The sequence below is a fragment of the Schistocerca nitens genome, chromosome 2, assembly GCF_023898315.1.
Source record: "Schistocerca nitens isolate TAMUIC-IGC-003100 chromosome 2, iqSchNite1.1, whole genome shotgun sequence".
NCBI lineage: Eukaryota > Metazoa > Arthropoda > Insecta > Orthoptera > Acrididae > Schistocerca > Schistocerca nitens.
This window is the reverse complement of record NC_064615.1, coordinates 477,953,906-477,975,673: the sequence shown is the minus strand read 5'-3', so window position 1 is coordinate 477,975,673 and position 21,768 is coordinate 477,953,906. Positions and strand designations below refer to the sequence as shown.

The window sequence follows — 21,768 nt, the reverse complement described above, 5'->3', positions numbered from 1 at the left end:
ACAAGTCAAAAGAGTCATACACAGGCATTATGGTTCAAAATTTTATCCTCTCTGCCCTGGATAAGGAAGTCTGGCAATGAGTCTTCCAGTTAGCACCCCCCCTCCCCTCACCCCCGCTTCCCACCGTTGAAGAGGTTTTGTCAATTACCCAGGTATATGAGGTCTCATAACATGCCACTGGTCAGCAACTGAAGGCCTGGAGCGATGTAATGGCGGTACAGGGTGACCTCACTGCGTCCACTACATCTGGGAAAGATGGTGTCACAGCAGTGCAAGCCAGCCAGTCTGATGACTCCCACACAGTGCATAAACAGCATTCCAGACACCACATGCTATTGCCATCACTTATGTCATGTTACTCCAAATACAACACATCAGTGTCCCCATCATTGGGCTGTCTGTCTTGTAAGTGCTAGAAAAAAGGCCACTTTGTCATAGTCTGCCACTCAGCTTTCCAGAACACAGCATCAAAAAGCTTGGATGTGGGTATTCAGAAAAAGTTGTCATCAGAGCTGGTTTCCAATCATTATTCCAACAAGCTTTTTATCAAGGTTTTGGTTCTCTTCTGACAGCTACACCTGCAGGTAGATACAAATGCAGCAGTGTCTCTAGTTAATGCCCGAACATATTCAGACCTCTGCTCTCTGCAGTTGTTGCCAGTAAACGTGTGCCTCAGGGAATATGGTAAGGAGCAAACCCCCTTGATTGGCCAGTTCATGGTGGGAGTGATCTGTAGATCAGTGACTCAACCTATTAACCTTTCTGGATTTCATGCCTCTCAGGCCTTTGGCACGTCTTGTTGCTGATGCATGGACATTTTATATGCAGCTCTAGTTAATACCATGTAATAATTATGTATCATAGTTTATAAATCACTGAATATTGTTTCAAAATTAATGTCTTAACTAAGTTTAACTTTCAGATTAATTCACTGAGATAATCAAGTTAAATGCTGACACACAAAATAATAATCACACAACATTAAAATTCTACAAGCTAACTACTCTCTGAAAACTTCTTTCCAAGATACTTCAAATTCTATTTTAACTACAAAATTAAAAATTGGTTTCTTCTGCCCTTTATCTGGAGTGCACTTCTTGTCTAGTAGGTGAAACTGTTCCTATCGGCAACCTTTACTGTCAGCACAGGATATCTCTGCAGCTTAGTTCCAGCTCATTCTCATAGTTTATCATGAAACAGAAAATACATGTATTATAGAACAATCCAAGAGAGTCCTGTCACGGTCGCCAATATAATTTTAATTAATATTGTATTTATACTGGTTGCTAGTGAGGAGGAAAGTTAGTTATTAGTATTTTATTAATGATCTCATTCATAAGCAGCCATATCACAGTCATCACAGTCACTCAAGAAAGTTATAATTAAGCTTGTTTAATCAGAATCGGACGATGACTCTCCTTGTCTGCAGTCTCGATTATTTGAAGCGATTTGCAATCCTGTGTAAATAAAATGTCTTGGTTTTCTTGCCTTACGTAGTCAGCTGGGAAACCTCAGATCAAGCGGAAAGTTTGCTTTGATAGAGTTTAATTATCCGATGAAATAATGGAGCTCTTGGATCTAATAATTGCAAGTTCGTTTCCAATTCATCGGAAGTTCCCTACTGATTACCAATGAAACGACACCTCCGTGCAAATTTCCAATTAGACAATACATATATAATACACACCTTTGATGTAAATGCTCAGTATATATTCTCTTGATTAGCATACAATATATTTCCAATCTCTTTCTTAAGTAATCTCGATAGCAACATTACAATTATTCAATGTGGCTATTTGGCACGGAGAAGATCCTAGAAGTCCTCTCAACATACGCCAGAGAGAATATTACAAAGAGTAATTATGTGCTCATGGAATAGTAATAGTACTGTACTACTTTGCACATCGATTCTGTGAGTATATAGATGGTCAAGTAGGAAACGTTGTTCACTCATCGAATTGTGCAGGGATAATAAGTAGAATATAAAGAGATATTACAGTCTATTTACCTCTTTATTATTCTGCCTTTTAATGCTGCCTCTCACAATCGTGTTTTCCACCTCCGTTGTGCCCCAAAAATTAACTGGGTTGACTGACTTTAATGAGAGCTCAAGACAGTGATGACACTAGCTGCTCTACTATTTCCCATATATATGCCATATCTGAAAATTCTCATTACTGTAATGTTGCATGTTACCACCATCACTCATACAACATAACTGATGCTCTGCACACAACTGGCATGAGTGGCACTCTGTCTACAATCCCATACCTTGAAAATGTAAATGGCGGCCACACCATTGGCATGCAGCATTTATGCAGAATCACATTGGTAGTAGCTGGCAACAACTAAATCACAATTATCTCCAGAACAGTTCATTTGTAGAGCTGTGTTAACTGAGGCCTTTTTTGCTTTGTATCAAGTACTTTAAAGTATATGTGCTTACACAATTAATTATGATATACCCTGTATTGATTACATAATAAACTTTCTAGATAAATATAATATGAATTAACTTTGTACATTATATGATGTTTACAAAAGTCATCATGTGATTACTACGTGTAAAAAGAAATAAAATAAATAAAAAATAGTAGATCACTGTTCAACAATGCCCTATGCCAAACTTTTCATGAACATAAATTTTTGTCTCTGTTGTTAATTGAAAAAATAGTCTTTTAGTTTATAAAATTTGTGGAATGTTACATAGTGTGTCCCATCTTTCAGAGCGGTCTACTTTCTGCATTGCCATATGTGTTTTGCTGGGTGTTTGGCAGTGTATTTGGTTGGCTATCTCAATGGATCCGAGGGAAGGGATACCTCTCTCACTTGGCAGCGTACAGAGTTTTCAATGCAGTTGGTAATTACCTTATTCACATGAATGTTCTGACATTGCATTTAATACAGTAATAGAAAACATTGTTTTCACTTTTTCTTACATCTCATGATTCACTGTTTTCATTTCCATTTATTTTTCTAACATAATCTTAAGAGTAATATGGCATAGCATAATACATTTAATAGTTTATTAGCTGAGAATAATATAATGTTTCTAAGTTTCAAACCTGTCATGTTTAGAAAACGAAACACTTCATCATTTTTTCTTTAGTTATTACTTTTTGTTACTATTATTTAATTTTTTATCAATAGATTAAAATTAGCAATTAGCAGTTCAATAATTACAGATAGTTTCCTTAAACTCACATGAGTACAGTAAGGTAACTCCTTGTAATTCATAAATTAGTTTCTCTTCATAGAAATGTTTCTCTTTTCATTAGTAGTGTAGTCAAAAATAAATTACATACATTTTTAAATATTGCCCTTTTTGGATAACACCTACCACCTAGTTTATGTCAATAAAACATCCAATTAAAAATGCTGAAGACAGCACTTTTACTTGATAGTTGAAAGGAAGGCTTTTCCTACTATCACTCACTGTCTAACAGTGACTGGCCAGCCTGTGCAAGGGTTTTTGCTTGTTGTGTGGCACAGAAAAATTACTACAGGTATTTACTTGTTTCCATGACAATTTATTCTTCTTGCGTGAGGATTTTTCATAAATCAATGAGAAGACTTTTTACACATCAATTAACGTTTGCTGGGCGGAAAGAGTGAGTAATGAAAGAGTATTGGAAAGGGTTGGTGAGAGAAGATGTCTGCTGAAGGTTGTAAGAGAAAGGAAAAAGAACTGGTTGGGACATTCATTGAGAAGGGAGTGCTTGCTAGTAGATGCTTTGGAAGGATTGGTTTGTGGGAGAAGACTGAGAGGAAGAAGGAGATACAAGGTGGTAGATGACATAAAGGGAAGAGAAAATTATGCAGACCTGAAGAGGGTGGCCAGAAGACCGGACAGCCTGGAGAACTACCATGTGAAAACCTGCCTTTAGGGAGAACACTGATGATGATGATGATGATGGACTACCCTACCAAGATGTGAAAAATGGAGAAGTAATAGAGATTTGAAAGTGGGTAGCACTGCAACAGCAGAAACTATTTTGAGTACCTACAGCTTTCATTAATTGAAAATATTTTGACAGGAAACATAATACTCTCCAGCCATTCAGCGTGAAGGCAGATTTGATACAGCTCTGCATTCCATTACCCATGTTAATTTTGTTGATGTTCTTTTAACCTCTTTCAAAGAGACTATCCATTTCATTCAATTGGATGGTGTTATGCATCAGCTTACCAAGCACTAAAACTTTATTTTGAGATACTGCGAAAATGTGAAAGAGTTAATATGAATTCAGTTCCTACACCAAATCTAGTTTTTTAAGCACTACAATTATGAAACTGAATTAAATTTACATGCCCATATCTTAAAATCATATAAAATGTAGCAAAACTGTGACTTTATATAGAAATGGTACTTGGTCATGTGATGCTTTTATATATGATTTTCAGTTCTACATTTTATGTTAGCTGATTCCAGGCCAAAACGTCTCTTTGTCAAGTGATGAAAATTAGAGAAGGATGTAATGTCATGTCAATTATTTCATAAATCATTATACAATTGTATTAGTTCAGGTTATATTTAAAGATGCTTAACTGGTGTAGAAGGAAAATAGCATTACCATTCAATGTTTAAGCTTTTTATTTATCTGTTTATTCAAGTAACATCTTCCTACATAACTTGAAGAAAAATGCTCCTCGTATATTCAGAAAATACTGCACACTCTCTAATGCAATTAGAAAAAACATTTCTAGAAATAAAAAATTATGATAATAAATAATAGTTTGGAGCTATAATTGTATTTTATTGACATAAGAACACAGGTAGTAACATTGATTTTATACATTTACACACCTTATTTGAATATATGAATGCCAGATACCGACTACAACATTACAAAATTATCGCATACATTTAATTTAAATAGAATGAAGCTATTTCTTAGGATGTTTTTTGTTGTAAATTTTGTAGACATGAAATTATAATAAACACTCTTACAAAGAAATGGAAACTTAAGACTTGCATAAGTGAAAAATAGAAATTTCTTATTTTGATATTTCACTATCAACAATAAACAACAGTTGTGAGCAGCCAAAGCCATCAGTTTCATCATCAGAGTCAGGGTGCATGAAGTGTTTGTGGTAAAAATCTTGTGCATCATTTGGAATGAGACCCGTCAGGGAATGAATGCCCTTTAGCTTGGCTTTAGAAATTGGGTTCCCATTTGACCATAGAAGTGTTAAGAGGGCATGAAAATTGATTTTATCCCACATTGGAGGAGGTCAACCAGCTAATTTCTTACTAATGTCAATTTCAAACAATGGAAACTCCATAGAAGAATATCAACAATGTAGGAAAACATAGAGCACTACTTACTGTAAATAAGACATGTTTGCCTGCAGAGAGCCACAGTTAAAAGACATTTACATAAAGCTTTTGGCCACAGCCTTATTCAGCAAAAGAGAAAGACACAGCACTCATACACACAAGCAAGCACACATTGTACATACATGACTGCCACATCCAGCATCTTGGGCTATAATGTCAATATCAAATTGTTCATCATTAAATTCAGTTTTGAACAATATATTCAATGGTTTGTCTTTAAACTGTTCTACATCTCTCATCATCAACCACTTTATTTTCTTTTCTGGGAGTTGGTTTTGTGATTTACTATGTTGTTTTCTACATTTGACACACTCTTGAAATGGACAGTAAGAGGATTTCTTTTGTGACACACTTCCAGGACATACATGTAATCATTTGGTATAAAAATTCTCTGTTGCAGTTTGAGAGTGCATGCTATGAGGGTGAATCAAATGAAAACCTTAAATTTTTAATATCAAATCAAAATTTCGTTCCGTTATCCTGTAGGTTGGGAAGCATACTACAAACAGCATGCAGAATGGCCTGTAGGTTGGCAGCATAGTGCAGATGTACACATACCATCACAGTATCAGTATAAAGATGGCTGCCCCACTTGCAACTTGCACCAGGGAAGAACAGCATTCTGTTATTCAGTTTTTGCATGGTGAAGGAGTGAAACCTATTGATGTTCATTGATGAATGAAGGTGATGCATGTTTGTCACAGCAGCAAGTCTACAAATGGAGTATGAAGATCGCAAATGGTGTGACTTCAGTGGAAGATGCTCCTTATCCAGGTCAGGCACAACGAGTTGTGACTCCACAGAACATGGCAGCAGTTGAAGCCATAGTGAGGGAAAACTGCTGAGTGACACTGAATGACATTGCAGCATGTTTACAGATTAGTCTTGGGTCAGCACACCACATTGTGCATGACGTACTCCAGTTTCATAAAGTGTCTGCAAGATGGGTGCCACGGCAGCTGACTCCTGACATGAGAGAACGACGTGTTGATGCTTGTGAAGAACTTCTTCGGCACTTTGAACAAGAAGGCGATGGCTTCCTCGCATGAATCGTTACTGGGGATGAAACCTGGGTTCACTTCCACCAATCGGAAGTGAAGAGAGCGAGCAAGGAACAAAAGAAGTTTCGAACAGAACCATCAGCAGGGAAGGTTATGCCGACTCTCTTTTGGGGAAAAAAAAACGTCATTTTGGAGCATTACATGCGTAGAGCGACCACTGTCACTAGCGCATCATACACAGATCTCCTAAAAAATCATCTGCGGCCTGCAATCAAATTAAAGTGATGTGTATTGCTGTCAGCAGGTGTACTTTTGCAACATGACAATGCAAGGCCCCACACTGCCCGTACAACAGTTGCAACAATCACAGACCTGCATTTTGAGTGTCTTCCTCATCCTCCATACTCACCAGACCTTACCCCAAGTGATTTCCATATCTTTGGACCACTCAAAGACGCAATGGGAGGAAAGAAGTTCCATTCTGTTGAAGAGGTACACCACACGGTGCATGTGCATGAGTGGTTGCGTGGACTACCAAAAGAATTTTTTTCTAAACGAATTTATGCACTTTGTAAGTGCTGGAGGACTTGCATTGAGTGTGGAGGAGATTATGTTGAAAAGTGATACAGCTTTGTACCACTTCTGCACAATAAAAAATACTTAAAAAAATATTTAAGGTTTTCATTTGACTCACCCTCATATGTCTGCAAAATTGCTGTCATCTCGAAGGAATATATGTCTAGGTATAAGAATTCTCTGCTTATTTTCTACAATGCAGGATGCTGATCTAAAACGGGTTTTAGCATGAAAAACATCTTGATGTTTCTATTTTCTCCATGTCCTGCCTCATCCTCTAACCATACTTAGCAGTGTCCTGTGTCCGTACTAGCATTATGAATACCTAGGTTATATAGCCACAATTGTTGCTTGCAGAACACAACATTTGGAGGAATTCTTGGAGGAGGCAACATTTATTCAAGTTCAACATAATGAACTTCTACGTTCTCATCTTCTTTTGCTCTTAAAATATCTAAAGATTTCTGATCCTGAGCAGCCTTCACTATATCAAAATGAGCACTTTTCATTGGTCTTATGGTTTTGTGCCACTAAATTGTCACAATTTTTTATCAGGACCTCAAGTCTGTCACAAACATTAGGCCACATATGTCTTTTTTCAGCTTCTTTCTTTGTAAATTAAATTTTGAAAGTAAAGTTTTCTTGTAAGAGGCCAGTGTACAGGGTCTGAGTATTCTTTTTTGTACAGACTGTACATGAGGTAAAGGGTAATTTCTGGGACAAGGAATTTTCTATTTGTTTCACCTCTTCAAAGTGAGATTTGTATTTATGAATTTTTCTGATATGATCTACTACTTCTTTGCATTTCTCTTCAGCAAGCCTGTTCTTTCATAAACCCACTCCTTGGAAGTGTCTAAAGTCCCGTGGTGACTTAATTTTCTGTAGAGCCAAGTGTTTCATTCTGCTGGATATTCTAAAAGTATAGAGTAGAAAGTTTTACATACAAGTACCTGCATATTATGTACCCTTCTTTACGTCCTTTTCTGTAAGTTCTTAAGTCTCTCCCTTGTTATTTCATTTTCCTGTAGGCATACCATAGTGCAAATAAGTGCTGTTTGAGCATCATGTGAGTCAGTATTGTAAAATTTTAAATTATCCCTTCTTAACTTTGAAAAACATTTTAGGGACAGAGATATTCCCTGATGCCTTTCTTTTCTTTTACTTTTACTCTTTGAGTTATGAAAGTCTTATTTCTAACACATTTGTCCTCCTTATATATCAATTTTGTGATGGGTACTTTCTTGCCTGTCCCTTCCTTGATCTCCCATTTGAAGACTCTCCTATGTATTCATCATTCAACATTTCGTGATCTTGTATTTCTTCACAGCCTTCAGAAATTTTAGTTGTTATCACAGCACCCAAATTGGAAACATTATTTCTTTCATAATATGGCTGTACAGATGTTGGGGCTTAAATTAGACTTTATTGGACTCGATGGTATGACATCAACAGCACATTTATGTGATGGATCAGATGTTGCAAAGGCAAGTCACTGGATGCCTACTGCATCTTCAGTTTCCTGTGTATGGAAAACCAGATGCTTAATTAAATATAGTAATTTAGAATGTCACTTTTATGAATCATAGCTAGAAGAACCTACATATAATTTGCAATTACGGCACCTCAAAACCCAATTGTATACTAAGAAACTAACTTGAGTTTCAAGTTCACCCACCTTCTTCTTCACGATCTCCATTACACATTCTGCTCATGTTCCATTATCCAAACAACACTCAAGAACAGTAAAAACTATAAAATATATTATTAGAGGACTGTCTCACAATGGGAAAAACAAACAACATTTGGGAGAGAGAACCACACCACATGAGTGGGTGGGGGTGAAGGGGTGGGGAGAGGGAGAGAGAGAGAGAGAGAGAGAGAGAGAGAGAGAGAGAGAGAGAGAGAGAGAGAGGAAGGGAGGGAGGGAGAGAGAGAGAGAGCACAGGCAAAGCATTAATGCATCATGTGTCCAACTGATATTTATTTGCCACATAGCCAACTGATGCAAAATAAAACTATAAGATTGCATGGTTAGTCAACTGTTGTAAAATGTGATAATTGAGGTGGAGTGTTTGCCGTTTCATTCAAATTAACTTCCTAGTTGAAAAATTGATCATATTGGTGTAAAACAATTTTTATGGATAGTTTACACTTCCACACATGAGTGGGTACAAAAATCTAAAAAAATACACAATGGTGCTTGGTCAACTGATGCATAACCACCATCCAATTGATCTTCCAAGTCCTGTGCCATCTTTTGACAGGATTACTACAGCCAAACATAAAAGTATTACTTTATTTTCCTTGCACTTGAATTCATTTTTAAAATATCTGAATTGTTTCCTTTAATGTGTGCTCGTGTGCAGTATGCATAACACTGTGGATTGGCTACTCCCTTCTCAACTATTGTTCACTTTTCACATCCTTCATCTCTTGTAACTACAGTCTGGTTTCTGTACCAGTTGTAGATAACCTTTTGCTCCATGCTAACTTCAGAATTTACAAGAGTATATTTGAGTCAGCATTGTCAAAACCTTTCTCTGAATCTACAAATGCTATAACATAGGTTTGCCTTTTTCAGTCTGTTGTCCAAGACTAGTTGTAGGGTCAGTATTACCTTGCATGTTCCTAAATTTCTCTAGAATCTAAACTAATCTTCCCTGAGGTCATCTTCTATCAGTTTTTCCATTCTTCTATATGTAATTTTATATTAGCATTTGGCAACCATAGTTTATTAAACTATGGTTCAGTAATATTCGCACCTGTTGGCACATGCCTACTTTGGAATCGGAATTATTGCATTTTTCCTGAAGTCTCAGTGTATTTCACCTGTCTCATGTGTCCTGTAAGAGGACCAGTTTTATTTACATCTACAGCCATACTCTGCAGATCACTGTGAAGAGCATGGCAGAGAACATGTCCCATTGTACCAGCTATCAGGGCTTTCTCCCCTTTCCAGTCACATATGAAGTGTGAAAGAATGACTGTTTAAATGCCTCTGTGCATGCTGAAATTAACCAGATGTTGTCCTCACAATATATAAGAGGTTGTAGTAAATTCTTAGAGTCATCATTTAAAACCATTTCTTGAAACTTCGTTAGTATTTTTTCTCAGGACAGCTTGCATCTTTAGGTGTCTGACAGTTCACTTCTTTCAACATATCTGTGACACTCTGCAATGGGTGAGACAAACTGATGACCACTTGTGCTGCCCTCCTCTGTATACATTTAATACCTCCTGTTAATCCTGTTGGGACAGGTCCACACATCTGAACAACATTCTAGGATGGGTTGCATGAAAGATTAGAAAGCAATCTTCAGTGTGGACTGATTGCATTTCCCAAGTATTCCACCAATACAACATAGTCTGCTACCTGTTTTTCATAGTATGTTCTCCCAAGGATGACAATAATTATGAGGAAATGTTATCTACTCAAAGTGCCTTTTCTGACATAGAACTCCCAGTGCTCTGTCGAATTCTTCTGACACTATCATGCCTCTCATCAAATTCATTTCCTTTGTATAGCCCTTCTGTATCTACTCCCTCCTTTTGTCAGTTATAGTCCACATCACATGTGTTAATCAAGAATTATACTGGGCCTTGTCCACCCCCGGTAGCTGCATGGTCAGCATGATGGAATGTCAATTCTCTGGGCCCGGGTTCGATTCCTGGCTGGGTCGGGAAATTTTCTCCGCCCAGGGACTGGGTGTTGTGTTGTCCTCATCATCATCCTATCATCCTCCTTGACTGCAGGTCGCTGAAGTGGCATCAAATTGAAAGACCAGCACCCGGTGAACGGTCTGCCCGACGGGGGGCCCTAGCCATGTGATTAAATTAAACTGGGCCTTGACATTTTCTTCATTTTTGATCTTTTGCTGCCTTCACCATTTTATTTCACAAGCTACCCACTTAACATTACCTAATGCTCCCTTTAAAACATTGTCACCAGTGGCTGTTTCATTTTATCCAGGTGCCATCTCATTAATTTCCTAACTTTATGTATTTTTAACTGTATTAATTTGCAGTTTATGATCAGTCAATTGTGGTCAGAGTTCATATCTGCCACTGGAAACTTCTCCTGTTTAAAATTTGGTTTTGAATTTTCTGTCTCACTATTATATAGCTAACACCTTCCAGTGTCACCCTCTCACTTCCAAATATGCAGCCCTCTTTCATGATTCTTAAACAAGTCTGCAGTGACCAAACTGCACTATGTGTGAAATTCCAGCAGGCTCCTTCCCCTTTCATACTTTTCCCCCAGTCAATGTTTCCCCTTTCCCCCAGTTCATTTTCTCCCGCTATCTTTTCTTCTCTTAATTTTCTTACTATCAAACTACAATACCCCTCCCTTACAATTAAATTTTCATCTCTCTCAACAACCAAAATAACTCTTTTTTTTATTTCATCAAAAATTCTTCATCGCTTGCAGAGGTAGTAGACATATAAACTTGTGTTAGTGTAGAGGGTGTTGGCTTTGTGTCTGCCTTGGCTGCAGTAATGTGTTCACTAAGCTTTTCATAGTAACTATGGCTTATTATTATTACCTTATTCATTTTTGTACATACTCTTGCATTACCTCTGTCTGCTTTTGTGTTGATAACCCAGTACCCATTTTACTAAAAGTCCTGTTCTTCCTGCCTGCAATTTTCACTAATTCCCACTACACCTTCAATCCATCCATTTGTCTAACCTACCTACCCAATTAAGGGCTCTAACACTTCATGCTAAACCTATAGAATGCCAGATTTTTTTTAAATGGTTAAAATTTTAATCTTTTATTGGGGTTATCAGAGAAAACTGAGATATAAGATAGTGAAACTTCATGTTTACATGGGTTCTAAATAATTGCTTAGTAAGTAAATATTTCTAGAACATTTATGTAATATAATTAGTCTTTGTCGCATGCAAACACTTAATTTGAACTTTAAGATAGTGCCCATTCCCACTGTGCTGAAATTCTCTTTATGATATGCAACATTTTTTTCCAGCGGCAATTGGGCCAGCAGTAGCTTTTATCATCATTACATTTGTGGGCTGCAATTCAAGTGTTATTGTGGTTCTTCTAATAATAACAACAACAACAAACTCAGCACTCTATGGAGGAAGTTATCTTAATCACATGGATCTGGCACGCAACTTTGCTGGTACAATATCAGGACTTCTTCACACAGTAGTTACATCCTGTGGAATATTTGCTCCACTTGCTGTAGGAGCCCTGATTAATGAAAATGTGAGTATTTAGAACATGGCTTTTTTATATAAATAATGACATCCACTCATTAATGCTTCTCCATACAAATCAAAATACAGTTTTTGGGACACAAATTATGAAGGTTAAATCACAATTGTGGAGTGTGATGCTTTAAAGTCCCTGTAGTTTAGTTGCGTTCTGACTCAAGTGGAATATACTGGACATATAACAATACTCAGTTCCAGGTGATTTGTATTGGCCTATTGTGAGTTTTTTAAAAAAAAGTTTTTATTATATGTGTATGTGACTGTTTTATGAAATAAAATTAGATCCAGCATTGTGGTCTCTGTTGCCATAGGTGCTACCTAGTAGGTCTATAGATCTGCATACAATGCTAGGTTCCTATTTCTCCATTTATTACATTATAGGTGCAATCTGCAAATCCATTTGATGATTGGACATTAAGAGTTTATGCTGTAAGGCATTATTACAGTACCACATTTCTTAATTTTTTGTTCATTTTTTTACTAATCAGATAGAAGTAAATACTATGATACATCACCAGTTTGAAATTTGTTCATGGCAACTAAAATGTGAATCCACTTCTTTCAAGTACAACGTATACAGGACTGTCTCCTGTATACTTCATCTGTCTCTTAACCAGCTAATGCCTACAAAAGGATCAGATCATATAAGTGTATACTTACCACAGCTCACCTGAAAATAGGTTTCTAAAATATAGTATCTATCACAACATTTCAATTTAGCAGACTATGTTACAATGTATCCTGTATCTTCTTCTCTTCAGCAGACAGCTGCCTAGCAAAAATACAGTATTTTTTATGAAATTGTTCAAATAAACAAGCCTCATTTTGATATTCTCACTCAGCCAATTTATTGAGCTACCTGCTTTCACTGCATTTGCTATGTATCCATAGATCACTCCTCTCACCAGCACAGCCTAATCTACACAACAAGCTACTCACTTAGAATTCTGAGACATCCACTGCACTGATGGGATCTGCAATAACATTTCTACTTTTCAAGGCAGTTATAAAAATGAAAATGGCAAATGAGCAAACTTTCATTACTGTGTTTAGTTTCAACTGTCCTTAACCCCTTGCCATCATCATCTGTGTGATGACAGTTCCAAAGGTCCTGGAAAGAACCATGTGAGTCCATGTCTTGTGACAAATTTTAGCCAGGAGATCTTCAAGATTATCTAGTTGTCTGTTGAGTCACTCAATTTTCAAACATCAAGTAGATAAGCATGGTAATTAGTAAGGAAGTTGGGTAGAAACAAAATAAAAGTAAGAGGCAAGACTCATCTCTCTGCTAATAGGATTGGGTCACATTTACTGTCTACATCCAGAGCACCAAGAGATAAAACAGACATAAGATACATCAGACACAAACATTCATTGCTCAAAAAGACCATTAATGAATAATCTGAATTCTCAAGAACTTTCTCTGCATCTGAAATTTTGGCTGCTCTTAAAACTCTAAAACCTGTAAAGGCACTGGATAGTGACACAATCCATCCCAAACTATGAAAAAAGATGGCTGGCAGATTTTGTCTCTGATATTATGATAACTGGTTCAATCCTACAAAAAATGGAGCAATCAAAGGTCATAGCAATAGCCCAGTCCCATTACTGAGCAGTATTTACAGGGTGTTTCAAAAATGACCGGTATATTTGAAACGGCAATACAAACTAAACGAGCAGCGATAGAAATACACCGTTTGCTGCAATATGCTTGGGACAACAGTACATTTGCAGGCAGACAAACTTTCGAAATTACAGTAGTTACAATTGTCAACAACAGATGGCGCTGCGGTCTGGGAAACTCTATAGTACGATATTTTCCACATATCCACCATGCGTAGCAATAATATGGCGTAGTCTCTGAATGAAATTACCCGAAACCTTTGACAACGTGTCTGGCGGAATGGCTTCACATGCAGATGAGATGTATTGCTTCAGCTGTTCAATTGTTTCTGGATTCTGGCGGTACACCTGGTCATTCAAGTGTCCCCACAGAAAGAAGTCACAGGGGTTCATGTCTGGCGAATAGGGAGGCCAATCCACGCCACCTCCTGTATGTTTCCGATAGCCCAAAGCAATCACACGATCATCGAAATATTCATTCAGGAAATTAAAGACATCGGCCGTGAGATGTGGCCGGGCACCATCTTGCATAAACCACGAGGTGTTCGCAGTGTCGTCTAAGGCAGTTTGTACCGCCACAAATTCACGAAGAATGTCCAGATAGCGTGATGCAGTAATCGTTTAGGATCTGAAAAATGTGCCAATGATTCCTTTGGATGAAATGGTGGCCCAGACCAGTACTTTTTGAGGATGCAGGGACAATGGGACTGCAACATGGGGCTTTTCGGTTCCCCATATGTGCCAGTTCTGTCTATTGACGAAGCCATCCAGGTAAAAATAAGCTTCGTCAGTAAACCAAATGCTGCCCACATGCATATCGCCGTCATCAATCCTGTGCACTATATCGTTAGCGAATGTCTCTCGTGCAGCAATGGTAGCGGCGCTGAGGGGTTGCCGCGTTTGAATTTTGTATGGATAGAGGTGTAAACTCTGGCGCATGAGACGATACGTGGACGTTGGCGTCATTTGGACCGCAGCTGCAACACGGCGAATGGAAACCCGAGGCCGCTGTTGGATCACCTGCTGCACTAGCTGCGCATTGCCCTCCGTGGTTGCCGTACGCAGTCACCCTACCTTTCCAGCACGTTCATCCGTCACGTTCCCAGTCCGTTGAAATTGTGCAAACAGATCCTTTATTGTATCGCTTTTCGGTCCTTTGGTTACATTAAACCTCCGTTGAAAACTTCTTCTTGTTGAAACAACACTGTGTTCTAGGCGGTGGAATTCCAACACCAGAAAAATCCTCTGTTCTAAGGAATAAACCATGTTGTCCACAGCACACTTGCACGTTGTGAACAGCACATGCTTACAGCAGAAAGACGACGTACAGAATGGCGCACCCACAGACTGCATTGTCGTCTATATCTTTCACATCACTTGCAGTGCCATCTGTTGTTGAAAATTGTAACTACTGTAATTTCGAAAGTTTGTCCGCCTGAAAATGTACTGTTGTCCCAAGCATATTGCAACAAACGGTGTATTTCTATCGCTGCTCGTTTAGTTTTTATTGCCGTTTCAAATATACCGGTCATTTTTGAAACACCCTGTATAAGTGCCTTGAAAGGGTTATGTACACTTGGATTAGCCCAATGATCTTTCAGAATCTTCCTGTTAAACTAGCTGGCTTTGGAACAGGACTGAGTAGTGTTCATCAAGTCTTATCATTGACCCTCGAGCGGGCGTGCCTGTGCATAAAGTACGCCAACCAAAAACAAAATGTTTCAGCACGGTCCATTGTTGTTTCACAACTGCAAACCCATACCAGTTTGTTCACTATTGGTTCAGGGAACACAGCAATAAATTGTGTTGTCATATGTCCAAGTGAGCAGCAGTAATATAAAATACAAAGAGAGCTAGGGGAGAAAAAAATGTATGATTCGTGCAAAAAAGTGACCTTGATTACGAACTAGCAACATAATCCCACAATGAGGCAGTTGTATATGAGGTTATTAATGATTGAACAAGCAGCTGGCTGGGATCTGATGCAACTGCATTGTTTAACGCTTTGAGTGGGTCATTGCTGTCTCTGTAACATCTGCCCTTGACAACAGAGTATTATAGTGAAAATTTATTTCATTATTGTTTAATAAAACAGTGGTTAAGGTCATATTATGTAAGTTTATTTTCTCATTGTTTAAATAAACTAAGATTAAACTGTGATTTTGATGATACATAACATAAACAAAGCTATCCTATACATACGCACAAAGTGTGCCGCATGCCTGCTCATGTCGTGAAAAATGGCGCACCTGCTCGAGGATTAATAATATTTATTGAAGCATGATACCAGATGAAGCAAAAAGCATCATTTGCTTGCACTAATCTAAGTGTAGCATATGATACAGTTTGGAGGTGTGGGTTACTTTACAAATTATTACAAACTGCTCCATGCAGAGGACAATGAAACTAACAAACAACATGTCAGTTGGAATATCATTTACTGTAACCACAGGAGAACACACTAGCTGTCCAGAAGTATTGAATAATGGCTTGCCACAGAGATCTACTCTCAGTCTTCTCATGTTTAATTTATATATACATCTTATACTCCTCTAATATAGTTCAGGAGGCTTGGCCATGTCAGTGACTGGGCAATAGCTCCCCAACTTCTGATCTAGGTATCTCATGCCAGTATTTCCATAACTGGAGGTTACAACCCAAATCTTCATCACCATCTTGTGACTGTGATAGACAGTGTCTCACACTGTATCAAATTGTCCCACAAATGCCTACAAGGCTTCTTTCAAAGATTTACCGACACTGACAAGTGGTGTGAGAAACCACACAAAAGACCTTGACATTTGCTTCTAGCTGTTTTTGTCTGTGTTATATTATGTTGGAGAGCTGTGTTGAAATGTTAACATGTAGTGGTTTAGTAATCTTTGTATGTGTGTAGCTATCCTTGTGATTCAAAAATGCTTATTGCACACCATACTGTAACAAAAAACATTATGGGCTCTAAATTAAGTGAGTACTGGACCCCAAGCTGTGTTTCAACTGGAAACTCTGTCTCAGTTTATTAAGTTTTCTAATATCTGTATGTTGAAAGACTCTTTTAACTATGCTGTCACAGAAACTTGCTAATTTCACCACATCGCTGGTCCCATTGTACTTTATTTTATGTTTATATTCATGGCAGTGCTTGGCAACAGATCATCTTCCCAATTGTTCTGATGACCTTCCCCATATAAGAAAGTTTTAGTTAGTATACCTACATAACACATATGTAACAATAATGCTTTCAGTGTCTGTTCCCTTTTAACACCAGGTAGTAGAGAAGGGATAATACAAGCTGTGGTGTAAATAATATTGTTTATAATACTGAATACAATAGATCTAATGTATTTTTATCTCTCTTTCCTATTTTACAGCCATCACTTACACAATGGAATATAGTATTTTACATTGCTGCAGGAATTTCAGCAGGTACATATGTTTTGTACTTTGCATTAGGAAGTGTTAAAGAGCAGTCCTGGAACACACCCAAAGTTGAAAAGGAAGAACCAAGTATCAGCACAATCACAGAGAAAGTATAATACCAAACATCTATTTGATATTTTGGTAGTAGGCCTTGTTGCCATTGCTCATCCGGCTGTGCTACAATTGCAAATGTAGCCACCAAAGAGACATAGTACTTTGATATTATCCTCGTAACTACTGTATTAGAAGCTATGATCTGAGTACTATAAAATATGTTTGTGTACCTTTAATGAAAGTATTCTTCCCCTACTAGCAGAAAAATTGTGTACAGGATTACATTTGTATGAACCTGACAAGTAGGGTTTTTGAAAGATTGACATTAAATATGTTAATATTTGAGCTTCAGTTGGTGCTCTATCATCTAAATAAACTATGTCTTTACTGTTCTGTCAGATACATTTCATTTCATTGACTGCTCCCTGTCTGACTGTTTTGTTCACATATTTGCATGTCTGATATTACTGACTCTTTATAGTGTCAGAACTCTAGTTAATCATATACATCAAGTGCTTTAATGGACCACAGTAAAAATTTGTTTCATTCTCTTTCCATATTTTGCAAACAAAACTCATTGAAGCTGTCACTCAGCCAACATTTCTGGAATGCATGTGTGTATTTGTATGCACTTATGTAGATGTCTGAGTATGTGAAATATCACCATTATATCATTTGTATAATACTTAACCCATTTTATGTCTAAACCAAACATTTTATTAGTAGGTAAATTCCCTGAATCTGTTTGTAGTTTAATTTTCTTGTGGTACAATAAACATTAATACTGTTGTAAACAGAAGAAATACTCATACACAAAATAAACAATATTTATGAACTTTGTATCTCTTTATTATCCTGCATGCCATCCTCAGTAATTGTTTTACTTGCTACGTAGATAAAAAACAATAACCCTATCTGGTGTCTGCAATAAATAAATAATGGTGAAGTCTTAAAACTCATACATGCTCACCAGTCCTTTGAATACAGCAAGACAGTTATTATTCATCCCTTCTACAAATTATGTTACTGCATAAACCTAATCTTAAATAATAACAGTATACTAGTAGCACAATAGTTTCCATGAAACTTGTTGCCTCTGCCATTTCTATGGATAAATATAATGCTTTTGTTCAGCTCAAAAATTTTGTATTTATTTTAATCATCTGTTTCGTACAAATGCTATATTATTACTACATTGTTTCATTTTCTGTGTTTTTCCTCAAAATCATATGAAATATGTCTATTAAATAATCAAACTGTGAGAGAAAATGTGAAATAAAAACAAGCTGCTTCAAATATAACAGTACTCATTATTATTATTATGTACTATTCAGAGAGAGAGAGAGAGAGAGAGAGAGATACATTTACTCACCATGTGGAAGCAGAGTTCCCATCTGCTGTTACTTGATGGTTACATTTACCTCTATCCATATTATAAATATTTTAAGCTCACTAGCTGCTGAAAATAAGGTGACATACTCCATGTAGATCTCCACCAAGTTTGGATAAATTTCTGTTGGCAAAAAACCTCCAAAACAAAGAATTTTAGGGTAGCTTTGTATCCCAGTTCATCCATCTGATGAAACATACAACACAACTATTTTAAAAATCTGTACAACACTGTTCATTAATAATAATAATAATACCAGTAATAATAAGGATGCAAAAAACGTTAATACAAACAAATGGTTTCCTGATGTTGACATATTCTTTTCAAAACACTTCTCATTTTGCATGTAACTATGATATCCTTCTAATGTGTACAAAGGGTTTTGAAATTGGAATTTCTTAAGCTGAAACTTAATCTCTGCTGTGGAAAGAGAAAATAAGTGTAACAGGCTTTCCCCTGGCTAATTTTGACCCAAATGATGTTCTATGGCCACTAATGTAAATTTTTTTTTATTTCATGTACTGTACTGACATAAATCAAACAAAATACATGCTGAGGTGCAGTCCATAACAAGCAATATTGCTTTTAAAAGAAACATGTTCACTACAGTCAGCACTCCAGTTCTTGGAGACTGTTTATGGCACAATCCCTGATATTTTGTTCAGAAGAACCTATAGCTTATTTAGATTTGCTTTGAATTACTCATTACAAATATATTCTTAGGTAACTTAGGTATTAAAAAGTTGACAAGCCTGTCTTTTTTCAGATTACTTTAAATGGTTGAGCCAAGTAAGTTTACACTACAATCATGTTTTTTTATCATTTTACTACCTACATACATTTTAATTCCATCAATGTTATGGAACTCTGTGAGACATATGTTACTGGTACTTACACTTACCATATAGTGGAGATACTGAATCACAGGGTGGAACAACAATAAGACTGTCAGAAAATGAGTTCTCAGCCAACAACGACTTCACACATAAAATGACACAACTGCAATTAACACACACATGACCACAGTTTCTGCCTGCTGAGGCCACATTGCAAACAGCTGTGCATGATGGGAGACACAGTCGGGTGACGGTGGTAAGGAGGATGCTGGGACGGAGAGGGGGAGGGATAGCAGGGTAGGGGTGGGGGACAGTAAAGTGCTGCTTGTGGGAGCATATAGGGATGATGTGGAGTCAGATGATTAGACGGAGAGAGAGGGGAGGGGGGCGGGGCAGATTAGCTGAATAGGAGAGACATAAAAAGACCAAGGGTGCTTTGGTGGAATAGAGGATGATGTAGTGCAGGAATGGGAACAGGGAAAGGACTAGAGGGTATGGACAATGATTAACAGAATGTGCCATTAGGATCCTTCCTACCACCACCAGCTTATCTGAATTGCACAGGTGGGAACTCTCCCTGCAATATATACTACGTTCCTGTAACCCTCCTTACCCTCTAGCCCCGTCCCTGTTCCCATTCCAGCACTACATAGGCCTCTGTTCCACAAATGCACCCACAGTGTTTTTACCTCTCTCCTTTCCTGCTAACCTCACCTCCACCCCCCCTCCCCCTCCTGACACTCTGTCTAACCTCCCGACTGTACCTAGTTGCCCTAGCCTTTCTCCACCTCATCCCTGTATGTTCCCACAAGCACAAGCAGCACTTTACCTTCCCCCACCCCTACCCCGCTATCCTTATGCTCCCTGCCCCAGCCTCCTCCCTATCTCTGCCACCCAACTGCATCTCTCATCATGCGCAGCTGCTTGCACTGTGGCCCAGCCACCAGAGAATATGGTCATGTGTGTGTGAATTGCATTTGCATGAGCGTGTATGTGTATGTTCTATCTCTGACAAAGGCCTTGTTGGCTGAAAGCTCATTTTCTTACTGTCTTTTCGTTGTGCCTATCTGCAACTCTGCATCTCCACTATATGGTGAGCAGCAACTATCCTTTTCGTAATGCTGATACTTACACTCAGGTGGCTTTCATTAAAGTACTGAACAATTTCACTTGTCTCATTACTGCAATGAGTCTCTAATTCATTAAAAGATATCTTTTTAGATGCAGTGGATTACTTTATGCACACAGAACTACTTTGGACCTTACAGAGCAATTTAACATCATTCACATACATAAAAAACAGAAGAGGTCCAAATACCATGCAATATACTATGTTAACAATATTATGAAAAGAATAAATTGCTACTCACAATACAATGGAAATGTTGAGTCACAGACAGGTGCAATGAAAAGACTGCTAAACAAGTAAGCTTTTGGCCAAAATGCTTTCTTCTGGATTAGACGACAAACAAACACACACACATTCACACAAAAGCACCTCTCACACACATGACCACTGTCTCTGACTGTCAAGGCCACACCTTTCGAGGGGAGAAAGAGTATGGAGTGGGACCGGGTTGGTAGGATGAGGTAAAAGTCCATGCGGCACAGGAAAGTACAGAAAATAACATGCAAAAATATGTGAGAGTGCCACAGGAAGAATAATCAATTTGGAGGTCTAGGATTAGTGATATTGGCAGGCAAAATGTGGAACATGACAATCAGTGCGGTCTTGCAAACATGTCGAGAACAGATGAGACAATTGGTACAGTGTGGTTTGTAAGTAAGAGCATTTTGTGCAGTTTGGAGGGAAGTCATACGAAGACTGAAACCAAGTGGTGCAGTGCCTCCAAGGCTTTATGGACTCCCAAAGATCCATAAGAAAGACGTTCCTCTACGTCCTATCGTGAGCAATATTGGTTCTCCCATCTATGATTGTGCCAAGCACCTGGCGTCACTATTGAGGCCGCTTGTGGGAAAATGTGATCATCATATAAGGAACTCTGCAGATTTCATTGGCAAATTAAAATCTTTGAAACTGAACACCTCTGATCTATTAGTCAGCTTTGATGTAGTGTCGCTATTTACTAAGGTACCTCTTTCTGAATCTTTAGATCTCATTGGAAAAAGTTTTGATAAGGAGATTTTAGCCTTGTTTCACCATGTGATGACCTCCACATACTTTTTATTTAATAACGACTTTTTTGAACAGACTGACGGTGTTGCCATGGGTAGTCCTTTGTCACCCTTGGTGGCCAATTTATTTATGGAGGACTTCGAGGAGAAGGC

General features: G+C 37.8%; 1 protein-coding gene across 1 annotated transcript in view; it reads left to right on the top strand.

The window, feature by feature from the left end:
* LOC126234447 (sialin-like) overlaps positions 1 to 18,367 on the top strand; it is an 81,416-nt gene extending 63,049 nt beyond the window's left edge. The window contains exons 7-9 of the mRNA XM_049943141.1: positions 2,728 to 2,860; positions 11,907 to 12,148; positions 17,151 to 18,367. Coding sequence (XP_049799098.1) covers positions 2,728 to 2,860; positions 11,907 to 12,148; positions 17,151 to 17,315 — 540 coding nt within the window. The 3' untranslated portion in view covers positions 17,316 to 18,367. The remainder of the gene's footprint in view (positions 1 to 2,727; positions 2,861 to 11,906; positions 12,149 to 17,150) is intronic.
* Positions 18,368 to 21,768: the final 3,401 nt, after the last annotated feature.